Source organism: Varroa destructor, unplaced genomic scaffold, assembly GCF_002443255.2.
Source record: "Varroa destructor unplaced genomic scaffold, Vdes_3.0 BEIS01000006.1, whole genome shotgun sequence".
NCBI lineage: Eukaryota > Metazoa > Arthropoda > Arachnida > Mesostigmata > Varroidae > Varroa > Varroa destructor.
Window position 1 is genome coordinate 16,630,361 of NW_019211459.1, and position 14,626 is coordinate 16,644,986.

Sequence of the window (14,626 nt, forward strand, 5' to 3'; positions counted from 1 at the left end):
CTCCATCGCATACAAAATTACAGGTATCGTACTAGTTTAGTTGCAGGGTGGAGACACTTTCAATGCAGAGAAGGACTATTTTACTTTTAATTAATAATACGTAATCTTATCTTTAGACATTTTCGTTAAATAATCTAATAAATTACGATCCCGACAACTTTACAAACTACTATTTGCTATAGATAACTCTATTATATAGCTACAAATTCACAGGAAATGTTATATTTTTCGTTATTTTTTCGCTATTTTTTTCAGTTGTGCGGCTTTCTACTAAAACGTATGGTTTCTTTTGACGTTTACTAAATTTCGAGCCAGTATCTTCTTTAGAGTAGCTTCCGTTGCCATTTTCCTGTAGATTATGCCGTTTCAAATATGTTATCCTTCTGTTGTGATATAGCTGCGCAGTTCCGATAGCACGCCTTACCGCTAACTGCACCACGATTGTAAACCACGCGTCATGTATTAAGCTGATTTTATCGGGACGACATGCATCGTATACATTCAAGTGTGTAAATACTTGCTGTTGTTTTCCTTTCGTTGCCTTTAGTATATAATTGTCTTAACTGTCAATACTACTTCTGTGCTCGCCTCGTATTCACTACCTCATGGAGAGCGAAGCCACTTCGGTTTTCGGACATTTCTGACAATTACTTGACGTCAGTCGGTCATTATGCCTCCTTTTTCCTTTTTCGTTTTCTAGTTTTTGTTTACGCCGCTAGCCTCGCTTACTGTATCTTCCTTTTCCTTAGCATTGCCATCGGTGTTGTTGATACGAGCCCTGCCGATCCCTCCGATAGCTGTGGCCCGCTTCTGGCTGGCTAATGTTATTAGTCGACGTAAGTGACACAGTGGCGCCGTTGTTACTGCAGCGGCTTCGAACGCTAGCAGTGCTAGCATTACATGCCCTTCTGGCGGGCTGGAGCCCGTTAGCACCTTTGTGATCATAGTGCAAGTAAATACAGATCTGAATAAAGGAAATAGTGTGCCGCAAAGTGTACATAGATAATTCTTTAAATGCGAATCCCCAGTAACTTGGTAAAGATTGAACATCAAGAGCCAGCCGATCTACGATTATTATAGTTGTTTGACAAGTGTGCCGGCGAAAATTTCCTTTCTTTTGGTTTCAAAATAATCCTTCGCTCCAGAGACTTGGGAGAAGGTTGGGAGACGTCGATTGAGGTCATTCTTACTAACGCGATTAGCCTTCCGTATTTTGAAGGTCAACAGGAACTTTGGTACATCGGACATAAGCAAAGGCAAATTTAATGAGATGTAGTACGGCCTCTTTGGCATTTCATGCACTATTAGTATAACGTGCTATATCTTAATATATATGAGCCGGAAACGAATGCTCAAAAGCAATATCATTATTATAGCTATACTGGTAGCGAATAGTTATATCGAAGCTTCAATTGCGTTTACTAAATTTTTCCACAGGGATCGTAGTAGATAGCTACTTAGGCAAACATGATATGAACTGTGTATTAGGTTAATGGCGAAACTGACTAAGGACATCGCACATTATATCATTAGTATGCTCAAAATGTTTCCAGTTGGTCGAATACCTAGTCAGAAGGATAAGTGTTTTCAGCGAGCAGAGTGTGCTTGACATTACCTACACAATACTAAGCAGTGTTGCAGAATATTTTTGAATTAATGAAAGTTTCTTAGAAGTAACTCCTGTTGTTTACTCTGATGCATCATTAAAATTAGACCCCAGACCTCTTTTTTTTAGTTCTACATGGTTTTTTGCTCTCCTGCAGCCACGTTATGAATATTCAATACCCCAGTGAAACTTATGCTTCCATCAAAATCGTCGTCAATCCCCTTTATCATATCCTTGAGTTGAATATATGTTTGAGGCGGGCCAAGTATTTCCATCATATGCTTTAATTTCATAAAGTCTAGCACATTATCGCCGTTTATATCAAATCTAAAATCAAACAAACTACATGTCATGCAACAACAAAATATATAAAACCCAAAAATATCATAGATATAGAGCAGATATGTGCAAAAATAATAGTTAGCAGCTTACCTGCAAATCGGCGTACTTTAAATTTCAATAACAGTCAACAAAATGCCCATCAAGTCGTAACGGATTATTAGCAAATTCCCGCATTTGAAGATCAATGCCTAAATAAGTGTAAGTCATAACAGTTCGCGTACCAGCAAAAATCTTAATATAGGGACGAGAAACTAATCAACAAACAAGCACGCACAGACGAGCATAAACAGGTAAAAACCTGGTCACCAATCAAAACGGTAAATTTGGCCGTCGATACAGCCCCTTTCAGTCAACGGTTGTTGCATACTAGTGATTATCACATAGGAAAGATATGTCGCTCACAGCACATATAGGTTAAAATGGCACGAACGCGTATTTGGAGTTCAATGGGTACCTAGCGAGAACTCAGTCACCGATAGTTACAAATGTAAACTAAAATTTCGTGGTATATTTCTAATCAAGCTCAAACGATACCCTTCGGCGCCCAACACGTCGGCCGATACCAAACGGATGCTACTGGACAACAAATGCTCAACAAACTGATCGTACGACAATCGTATCTGAAAATAAAAAATAAAAGTCACTAAAATAATTCGTCTTAAATTTGTTATATGCACATCTAGGTACGAACGCATTTGTCGAACTGCGCTTTGTACATGTCGATATCTGCTGATTCAAACTCCTTCAAACGAAGGGCTTTGGCATGATCGACAGGAAATGTTCCACTTTCCGCGCTCCTCGGTAAACAACCTGTTTTTCTGTCGGAACCTCCAGTTGATCCATTTCATTGCTGCGCTGATGCAGTGACGCTCATATCGGTAAAAATTGTTATGAAAACGATCATCCAATCAATAACTATATGTTTTACAGTTAAAAAAAACACATTGGAACACCTGGACCAATGCCATTGTGTTACAGCAGATCACTGAACTTCGTACGGAATCAATCAGTAGTATGGCAGCTGCCGAAGCGCTGATGTCAACCGGGGTGTCCCGTGCAGTGATAGAAATGCGTTCCGCTATGCATTGTGCTTTGCCTCCGCGATGGCAAGACTAGACTCCAACGTTCTGTCCTCTTCAGGACGATACGCCTCGCTGCGGCTCATCCTCATGTCGTCAGTTTGTTACCAGCACACACCGAAGAGTAGACCATAGGTAACGTTTTATGGTGCGCCAGAGAAAATCGCTACTCCTACTTGCAATCTTCTATTGCTAATCATACCATATGTATTTTCAGTTAATTAATTCGTTTTCGACGCAACTGGCAGAACGACTTTGTCGTCACACAGTAATGACGTTGCAAAAGCGGAAACAGGCAGACCGCACAACAACAAAAATAAACGGGAATAACTGTTTTTGTCTTTTTACATTTCGTATCTAACTGTGGAGCTCAGCAGAAATGGGTTAAAGCAAGCAAAAAACGTGGATTGTTGGGTCAACTATTCCGAGCGTTGAGGTGATTAACGGAAAGGAATGAGAACGTTCTTCTAGAAGATAGGGACAAAAAAGGTAATAACATCTTAATAAAAAGCATTTGAAATAGTTTGTTGAAATTTGTTCCATCGAGTGCACGAACAAGCATACATATTTGTGTGAAGAAGTTCGTGCCGTTGATTTCTATTGCTCACTTGTGAGAAATATTTTTACTTATAATAAAAATAACATTGTTTTTCTCTAATTTGCGCATATTTGTCTAAAATTGTACCAACTGGATGATTCTCCACAAAAGCATATCACTTATGGTGTTCTTCATTAGCTATTATTGCACCACACAGTAAGACGCAATTTTTGAGATAGCTTAGGAAATCGGAAATTTCCTAAAGTGCTATCATTACAGACGGTCTAGAATAAATATCTCAACCACATTTAAAACTGGCTAAATAATTCCAAGGTGTACGTGTCACCGCTGAAAAGTAGCGCGCTTCCCAGTAAACGTATATACGTGAATTTGCGTAACGACTTCTGCGGATCTACAATGGGCTTTCCGCTTTGCATTTGAGCACAGTCACCGTTCATGCTACAGTCGTTGGCCAAAACCATTAGTCAACATGACTTGACAGTTCTGCTTGCTAAAACGAGCACCTTCTCGAGAATAGGTTTGCGTCCTACCATCGGACGCCTCATACCGCGTTAATAATAACAGCTCCTCTGCACACATCGCTCTTGTTGCTAACTTCGTTGGCTGCTTTTTTACTACGGTGCGACGCGTCACGAGCCTTTAAGAGCTTTTATAACATTTGCAGGAGCTGCCATTCATACGCTAGATTATAATTTAACTTCTTAACCTAAATATAGAAAGAGAAAGTGGCAGAAACAGGCTTGTTTCTGTCCTAACCATTACAGACATCGAGAATGTTTGCAAATGTTTCGTACGGCACAGTTACACCTGAACAGTAGGGTTTGCGATGCTGCGTCATTGTGGATTTTAAAGTTTTAATGAAGTCTAATCCGGTTAGGCAAGCACTTTTTAAGCCTCTAACATGATTTCTATTAAGTAAATGAGTTGGACTAATTTTAAAGAGTATGAGCGTGACAGTGAGATGGTTTATCAATATCATACTTATTTCAGAAATAGTTGTAGTAGTTCATATATTCATTAGAGATGTAGAAAGAACATGACTTGTTGATAGGAACACTTGAGACCTTCTTTTGGTCTCGTTTAGGTTTTGAAAAAAACTAATCTAACCATGTTTGATTTCGTGTCTGAGTTCGGATCATCACAAAACATATAGAACATCATGAGTAAAAGCCATTGTAACAAAAGACACTGCGCAATTTACGCAATATTTATTGTCATTTTCGAATAATTCTAATCTTACAGTTTCCCAATCAATCACTCGTATCTATTATTCAAATAGTGTTTTGGAATCACGTAAGCTAATGCACATATTATGAAGGTGTCAGAACATACCATTCATATGGATAGGGAAAGTAATTTTATCATAAAAATCAATGATATTGCTGACGTTAGTATAATTACAGTAAGTATTTAGCATTCCCTCCTTAGACTTCCAACAGAATCCTTTACCTAAACAAGGCTGACAAGCAAACCTTGAGCGTAATTTCACTTAGCCCATTGGGTTGTATGTATGCAATACAGGGACGTTTTGTATGAAAGCCAGTCCCTGTTCGTGAGCCCATCTGAGCGCTGTCCATCACCTCTCTTATGGGCTCGAGGAAGATCCAAAAGTCTGCCTCTGTAAGGTAGACGGCCTAAAACGTAGCTAATGGCACTTTATCGGCATCGTACCAAACCAGCAAGTTCAGAAAAGATGAGGTCCCAGTTCATCTATGTTCCACCACATGGATCCTATAAAAGCAACTCTTGTCCAAATCGTAAATTGCTGGCTATGCGAAAATGGTCATCGGACAATCAAGTATCTATGAGAGCGTAAACGAATGACACGCCGCTTCTCCTTAAGGACATTCAAGTGAAATGAAATGCAACCAAACATGTCAACGTTCGAATTACAATCATAAAGAAGACTGAAGAATTTTATATCGCCCTTTCTGTGTGGCAAACTGATCATCTGATGGACACACCGGCAGGCACTCGTTCCTTCGCTACTTCGTGAAGTTGTTTAGAAATGTTGGAGCATTATACGCATCGATATTCATTCAAAAAAAAAAATAACATTTTCTTGACGTTTCCTACGGCTAGGTTTATTTTAGAGAATGTAAGCCAATAAAACATTAAGTATCCAATAAAATAGACATAAAAGTTTTTCATGTCTTTTTTTCTTATCAACATTGAAGCCAGTTTCCCGTAAGGCTGAGAGTGCTTTAATAGTGTACCGACAGAACAGCTTAATTGCGCAAAAGCATAGAGTCATTAATTTTAAAATATTCCTCTTCAGCAGGTATTTGAACTTGCAAAGGATGTGTACATACTAAACTATGAAACACAAAAATACGTCTCTAATGGTTTAGACCCGACTAATTCTCCACCTTTTCAAACCAGCTAGTTTATCGACATGATCCCACCCCATCTAACAGTGAAACGGGAGTTCGATAATCAATAGGTCACTCTCTTGTTTCGGGCAGCCCTGACTGCCGTAAAAATCCATTCGTCCAATCATCTACTTTCGACAACTTCTTCAACCACCACTGCATTGTTTATGGTGTCCGCTAAGACTCTTCCTTAGCAGACAGCCGGTACACTCCTTTCCACAGAGTAGCATGCTAGCTTTTGTCTCTGTCTCTGATTTCTGTTCAGCCCAGTGTTGTTACTGGCTAGGCACCACTTTATTATGCTGTGTCGACTGTTGCCTTTCAAGCAGGTGCGATAGGTATCCGTTGTTGTCCATAGCGGGTGCGAATACCAGCAGGACCAGCGTAACACTGAACCCCTGACAAACAACTGCGCCGTGTTAACAGTGCAACTAGCTGTTGGTGGTATTTGTTCGCTTGGGCACGTATTGCAAACCGGATTCTGTCTGCCAATCGTCCTTGCTGCACCGTCTGTTGTACTGTTAGCGTATGAGGTAGGACCGTCCAGGAAGGGCATTGGCGTTATAAACGAGACAGCCATTAACCCTGCAGTAAGTCAATCACTGAACTTGGCTATTTCTGATTTGATGTGCCTCTGATTACTAGATCGACTGCGTTATAAAACGAGGAAATAGTCCGTCATATATTATTTTTTTCCATTTATTATTTATAGAACAGCTAAACGTGCAGCATTCGTACACCGTATCTGGACGGTGCTCTCTTGGGACGATTTTCTAGCGTTCGTGAAGCGTTTTGGAATTGCAGGCATGTCTATTCATAGTTGTTCACATACGAGAACGTCAAAGTTTGCTATGCAAACATGTTCACAATCGTACATGCTTTGGCGATTGTTTCGGTGCTGGACTTATTACGTAGAGAATAGATCGGTGAAAAATGGTGCCTAAAATGTTTATCATCGTTAATATTTATTTTTCGGAGTGCCTGTTCAATAATTATCATGAAATTAGCCTTGTCTTTCGGAAAAATCGAATCGGTTACTCGAGAACACTGTGTTCTATTCAGTCAAAAACATTGAATAAATTTATTAGAGATGGAATTAATATATATATATATATATATATATATATATATATATATATATATTATATTCAAGCTATGGCTTAAACTTTTAGCATCATCCGAATTTTATACGTGGTTCTTGCGTACACGAGCTAATCTATTCTAATCTAAAAATTTTATCGTATTCCTTTGAATGACGCTACCAAGATTTTGCTTAAATATTTAATTGTTATTAGAAAGAAACAGATCTACATGATGATATACAAATGGGCGGCACATTTATTTGGACAGTGGAGCTGAATGTAGTTAATTCTGTCTAATAGCTGAAGCCAATGAGCCTATAGTTCAAAAACAAAGCGATTAATGTCGTTTTGTTAGAATAACGAGTTGTTTTTGGGGGGTTCTGGTTCTCTATCTTTGTGATTTGGTTGCAATCGGCAACTTAATTGCCCATAAAAGAGCCTCGATTCGATCGATCGAAATGATACTTGTTTATGGCCTAAAGCTCCTGGCTGATTATCAGTCTACGCAATTGAAGGGAGACAGCCATCTTCTGTCAATATACAGTCGTTCAACGGATATACGGCTTCTAGAATTCTAACGATATATCTCATCGCAAACGCATTTTTCGCCAACCCGACATTATCATAGATTTTGATTCTGCTGCCGTTAGTAGTTACAAAGTTCTGCTGAACTATATGAAGTTGAACTTTTAGTGGTTCACAAACTGCATGACTGGTAGTTATTGCTTGTTCGAGCGGTGTGAAGGAAGTGGATGAACGATGTGGAGGCCGTTCGGTACAGCCTTATTCGCATGTAGGTCTACTTGAGTCTCAATGATTACCAAACATGGCTTCTCTAGAAAACACCGAATGGTCACGATGAAGTGCCTAAAACAGTTTACTTTTTCGAGATCCATCCGGATGAGTTCGCAAAACCTTGGCTTCCAGCGGGCACATGTATTAGTCTGTGTACTGTGAAGTGAATCACCTGCAGACACGAGAGCGAGCATTGCAAAAAGGATTTCATAGTATATTTGGAAAAGTAAAACTGTATGGCTCTACTAAAGTCTTAGAATTTTAAAGAAAAACGTTAAGTGGTTTCTTGGAGTAACACGTTGCAAAGAACATCTTTTTCGATTACCGCAAGGGACGCTGACCGTACAGTCCTAAGAAAATCTGAATCCAATACTTCCCTGCACGCCGGTCGCGCAACTGCCCTCTACGTTTACGTTAAGTTACTTAGCAAGTTTTTACGTAATTGATTTCGGCTTGAGCAAAATAGTCTAGCATGATTTTTGCGCATTAGTCAAAATATGCTATAGATGACGAAATTCGCCTCTCGACATGCATCAACGTATCATACGCGAATGAACGTACGCTAAGGCAAGCCCGTCTGGAGTACCAGCAGCTGCAGCTTCTTTATCAGCCTTTAGATGTCACTGCAACAGGGTATTTCTCATCTTAAATTCACAAGTTGCCTCTTCATCGAAAAGGCCTCTATCTGCAACAGCTGTAGCTTCTTTGTGCACAGTTTTGAGCTGCATTTTGTCTCTGTCAGCCTTTTTGGTGTCTAAGCACCACTTTAATATCTAGTTTACCAGCAAACCACTATATCATTTTCTACAAAACGAAAAAAAAAAAACATGAGATCTGGGTTGCTCCTGCAAAAGTAACGACGATAACAACTATCAGGGTGGGGCTTGTGGCTCAAATGATCGTGTGATGCATATCGTTTAGTGCTGTTCGACAGGACGAAGCGTTTAAGTAATTTCGGAACATGATATTCAAGATTATTATATATTCAGGGACTTCATATCTTTGACAATATCGTTGTTAAGTCTCGACGATGCGCTACGAAATCATGATTGTTCCTCTTCAATGGTGATTTATAACAATACGGGCATAACAAGTTCTTCCAAAAGCAACTTTCAAAATATATGTATATGTGAGTGGCTTGTAGTCAGATTTAACACCTTATATTCTATTATATTATTTTGTATAATAAACAATGGACAATATTGTGTCGTATAGGCTCGGAATAATACTGGTTTATAGAGCTTCCAGGGTGATTATGTAATAGGACTTAATGTAATGTCTTTTATAAAACATAACTGGCTTTCAGTTTGTCATTGAAAATGTTGCAAATGTTGAAACGGGCGAACCAGTGGTAGAAAAACGAGGTGGTTATTCTGTCGTTTAACACAAGTTCGACAGGAGCAAAAAAATGCTTAGCTTTTCCATGCAATCCCACCTTTTTAAATTCAGCTAGAAAAAAACGGCCCACATAGCCCCGGTCACTCCTTTCATATACGCTGAAGTCTTAGGTTAGCTTTTTGGTCAGATATGAGCATCCTTTCATCTTTAGCCTAGGTTCCGTACGTGTGATTCTTGCGTACACGGGCCAATGTACGGAATTTTCTATAAATCCTACTGTATTGGTGTGAATGGCGCGGGCAACGATTTGCATGTTCCTAAAATTTAAAAATTTCATCAGCAGGTTAACGCCTAGGGTTCACAGAAGGAATAAAAGTCTACGGAAACTGTCGCGACATCTCACCTGGCACCTGTTGCCGACAACATGGACTCGCTGTATGACACGGCTGAACGGATCTCGGCGTCCAATTCGGGAAAGAACAAGGTATGGTGGTTTTTATACATGGATTCCAATTGTTTAGAAAATACTTGAAAAGTGTACTTGAAAGGGCGTCAGATTTAAAAGCTATGCGAAGGCTATGTTTCCAAATTGGCACAAAAAACATGTTCTTTATTTCACCCTTATATCTATCTGGCGAATGAATCTGAATTGGCGATTAAAACCAAATCCATAAAAATGATCCAAAAAAATTATACAGCAGTTGGCATTAGTAGCTATGTAAAGCTAAAATCACCTTATTGTCAATAGATACGGGGCGTTAGGGATGAATGGGGTCCGCCTTTGATTAACTGTGTCTTGTAAGGGACACACGTTTGAGCCACCGTCCTCAATACTAGAGAAAAGCCAGTTCTTTTCTAGAATAAAACCACTAACTCTTCATGCTGAAAGCAAGAGGTCCGTGCTCAGAATATTAGCGAAGATCATCTATTGTTCAATGACTTCGCACCAGACGTACCCCACCAAGATTGCAAACCTAGGTGGTTGCCCGAAATCGACGGTCTACGATGTTGCCAGTCTCCATGCAGCAAACATTGTTGGCTGTTTTCGAGAGGAGAGTATGTATCGTCCATTGGGTCGCCCAGATAAGCCCCAACGGTTAGTCATCTTTAGACTTTTTGGTCCAAAAGGTCTTTTTGAACCTTTTAAACGTTTTTCGACCTTCGGATTTTTGGGACTCTAAACCTGTTATCAGCTCAAAACCGCAAATGACTTTAGCCGTTTAGGCTACGGATTGAAGCCTTGACCAAAGCGAATGGCAGTCACTTTGAACAAACATGCCCGCGAGGGACGCCCTATCGACACATACAAAATATCTGTTTTCCTTTAGTTTACATTACGTTGTAAACAAGCGAAATTTGTAGAGTTTTGATATATTTCAATCACCCTGTATGTAGTGCGGAGCATTGAATAAAACACGTTGTTGGAACTTCTTTTTGTGTCGTTGCAATGTATTTCCTTGCTACCGAATCTACTTAGATCAAGGATTTGAAAGAGGAGATGAAGCGAGACGCAGAAGCACTACTCTTGCAAAAATTCCCGGCTCGAGTACTTCGTCTCGAGGAACTACTTCGTTCGCCTGAATTCAACATTCGTCCGACGGAATGTCATGCTGAAATCAACGTCCCCAGGCCTTCACCTGTTTTCGACAATAGTAACCAAGCACAGGTGAACACTTGTCATCTCGAGTTTAGCCATTTATATATCCTTTTACATTCTATTTTGTATTCTTGTCGTTTTGAACAGACGACTAAGTTGTTGCTATAAAACAGTCCTTGTTTGAAGTCTCATTAGGTCGCACGACCAATTCGATATTATATGCTGAGATACTCGCTCGTCTGAATTGAAGTCAGGTGCAATCCACACACCCACACTCACCAGCATTCTATTGCAAGCACAAGAATATAATAAGTAGCCCTGTTATGCAGGTCTTATTATCAGCTAGTTGTTTAACTGAGAATAAGTTAAATCAATAGAACAAGTTAAACAAGTTAAAGCAATTAAACTAAACTTAAGAAAAATGTGAACTGAACTTGCGGAATAGCTAAATAGTTGCTTGCAGCAAGGTACAAGTGGACTGAAACTAGCTTTGTCTTTTATAGGAGTCCCCGTCGAAAAACCATTTAAGTGAGAACGGTGAGCCTAAAGCAAAACGGCTGTGTTTTATCGAGACTGACAAAATCGGCGGTACAAAAGTTCTTGCCTTACCTGGAGGTGTGGTTGGCCTAAATGAGGCAATCACGTCAATGTACACGGTTGTAAAGCCATTAATCGCACAGCTAATTAACGATTGCAACTTGCTCAAGATGTGGATCCAGTTTCTCATACCAAAGGTCGAGGACGGCAACAACTTCGGTGTCGGTATTCAAGAGGACTGCCTCGGTGAGGTTCGGACTGTAGAAGTGGAAGCGGCAGCGTTTCTCGATCAAATGTCTCGTTATTATACAGCTCGCGGTGGCATGATCACTAAAATAGCAAAGTACCCACACGTCGAGGATTTTCGTAAGGCTGTTGATGAACTTGACGAAAAGACCTACGTTACGATTCGGCTTACTGTCACCGAGCTTCGTAACAACTATTCCACTCTGCATGACATCATCACAAAGAACCTCGACAAGATCAAGTTGCCTCGTACATCAAATACACAGAACCTTTATTAGATTATGGTGGGTTGGTATATCCGAATAGTCCCTCATACAAACATAATATTAGCAACAACAACGATAATAATCTATCAACTAATTGAAACGAACACCGGTCGTCTATGTCATGGCACAGACATTCATCATCATGTTCGCTTGCACTGGCTGAACTGAGGTAGGCATTGCGCTAAACATGAAGACCAGAACTCACGTCAACTTCGAGCCCAACCGTAACTGGGCTAGTGTGCACGTTTTATGACGGTCACATGGGCATAGTTTTAATAAGAATTAAGATTCTTAACAATGGCTCGGGAAACGTGCGCTAGGGAACTTGGCCGTAAGCTGGATGATCCGAAATTAGTGCTAGTAAAGGACGGTGTGGCGCTAAATGAGTTATGAAAATTCCATTTTTCAGATCGAGTGTTAACAATTTGTATTCCACTATCAATCACAAACTATGTAAAAACAACAAGCACAACTGCAAGACAAGTGGAACCTGTAAGTGCTGTGCAAAGGAAGTCTTTTCGTGATAACATCTCCAACGCGCATGTCTGAAACCGCATAGCACGAGCAGTATAAAGAAGTAAATCACTAGTGTGGAGCCTTTTTGACAGTGATAAATGGCCGTGGCAACTATTAAAAATAATGGTTTTTATCACGTTTGTAATTTTTTTCACCTCTGAAAACCAATTATAAGGCTGCTGCGCTTAAAAACAATTGTATCATGAATACTTAGACAATGATTGCTGTGTTATTTATTACACAGTTCATAATAAGATTCAGAATGATATTAGGCCTTTATTCTTTAGGGAACACAATTTGTTCTGCTATCTTCCCTATCCACCCATTTCAGTTATCTCGTATCTAACATCATCGCTCAGGTGGTTTCCTTGTCGGCTGTTGTCTAGTAAAACGAACTGATGTTGATTTACTGATGTCGAGATAAGAGCAGCGAGCGCACAACAAGTAACAACGAGATTATAGAGAATATAAAAAAGTTATGAGAAAGCTTCCATTAATAGCGGATGGATTGACTCGCTGATAGTAGGGCAGAAAAGCCTATTTAAGTAACATGGTCATTTATGGACTACATCGACGGACAGACACCCTGTAACATATTGTAAAAGGACAAAAAGGCCGCTTATAGAAGGACGGTCTGACCTGACAGTTGAATGGTTTGCCTGATGAGTACTGCAAAAAATGTGTTTCTCCTAAATATAGTACTTAAGTAAACATAAAATGGGAGCGGAAACCCAGCATAATTATTGTGTCAAGATAACTTCGTTGTGTTAAGTGCCGCTGCCGCGAATTATCATCTATGTAACAGATCAGTTTGTATGTATATTTTTCTTGAATGAAAATTAGTAGCAACGGAAACGATTATCCATATTTGTATCTTCCTTGTTATACTTTGTTGTCACAAGAACCGCATTAAAAATTAAAAGTATGGAAATCTGACACTAAACATGTGTAATTTTCTAAACATTAAAAGCGAGAGGGGAATATAGCTTTATTGCGAACGCAATACTCCGTCAAGGCTTAAATTTGTTTTTGATCATCCTGTTAGAACTGCTGTCAATTGTAATGTATGGAAGATATATAAGAATAAAGAATCACAGTATACGTATGCTAAATAATAGATAACAGACAAAATTTAATGATATAGTCAATTCGATTTCTTGAGATCTCATTTTTAAGTATTTCATTTTCGAAGCTATGCCACTACTTTTTAAGTGAGAAACATTATAAAAGACTCTCCCAATTAAAAGACACCATAGATACCATTGTCACCTTCACCGATTAGGAAATATGGTAAAATATTCATCATTATCAAACAAACTTGCGTAAAATAAAAAATAGTACAATCATTTAATCTGACTTCGATTTTACTGTAAAAAAGAGAACTGTCAGTCTCGCCCCATTTCCTAGTAGGCTCTAGCCTTTTTCATTTGTAAATTGACCAAATATAAAGCTGTCGAAATTCGGAATTTAGTGTAGTATAATGTAATACAAATCAGTTTATTATTATTATGAATTGTGTCGGTTAGAATAGAGTATTATATAGTATGAAAATGCCATCCAATGCAAACAGGTAGAGAGAGGGTTTTTTCTGTAATATAAGACAGTCGCTGTGCTACACACGCTCGAGGTGAATGAAGGGCTTGCTGAACGAGCTGGACGCGCAGGAGCCAGATTTTAAGTTAGTTAGCCGCCAACAGTAACAACATTCTCTTCGTATCTGGATAGCATACCGAGAAATAGGTAAATTCGTTCCCTTGCTTACGGCTGAAACCTCTTAAAGCTAAAACTCTCCTATGAAAAGCTTGTATGCTAATGACGCAATTGCTTGATTAATACAAAAAAAACTACGTTCGCCGTGTGCTTTCGTTAATTAAGTTCGTCTATAAAATCAAGCTAATCATTTTTAAATGATCAGAATTCCAGAGTAAAGTGCTGCCGGGTAAAAAGCGTATCTTTTGTTCAATGGCATTTAATATAGCCTATATATTTTATATAGGCTACGATATAGGTGTGCCTGAACTTGATGGCGAAATTTCACTATCCTCGTTCGCTGCTGGAACGAGGATAGTATAAATGGAGAGTACCGAGACGATAAACGAGGAACCGGCGAGAACATATGACCATATAAGTAAACCGAATTAAAGTCGTAAGTTCGCGGGTACTGCAGGCTAAAAGTAATAGAGTACTGGCTCAAAAATATTTCCTCGATATCTTTTTTCTTAGTTTATAAATGTAATTCGTGGAACACTTATGAAAAGCGCCTTGATGGATCTGACTGCTGAATTACAACT

General features: G+C 39.2%; 1 protein-coding gene across 3 annotated transcripts; it reads left to right on the forward strand.

Moving 5' to 3' along the window:
- Positions 1 to 6,224: 6,224 nt before the first annotated feature.
- Positions 6,225 to 13,466, forward strand: LOC111253174 (proteasome activator complex subunit 3-like). Of its 3 annotated transcripts, none has more exons than XM_022812224.2 (4): positions 6,225 to 6,548; positions 9,514 to 9,657; positions 10,651 to 10,839; positions 11,274 to 13,466. In XM_022812224.2, the coding sequence occupies exons 2-4, from the start codon at positions 9,598 to 9,600 to the stop codon at positions 11,829 to 11,831; spliced, it is 807 nt and encodes a 268-aa protein (XP_022667959.1). In that variant the 5' UTR covers positions 6,225 to 6,548; positions 9,514 to 9,597; the 3' UTR covers positions 11,832 to 13,466. The 3 variants fall into 3 exon arrangements, with proteins under 3 accessions (XP_022667959.1, XP_022667958.1, XP_022667960.1); XM_022812223.2 differs by having other exon boundaries at positions 9,517 to 9,657; XM_022812225.2 differs by lacking the exon at positions 6,225 to 6,548 and adding an exon at positions 10,124 to 10,269 and having other exon boundaries at positions 9,517 to 9,657.
- Positions 13,467 to 14,626: the final 1,160 nt, after the last annotated feature.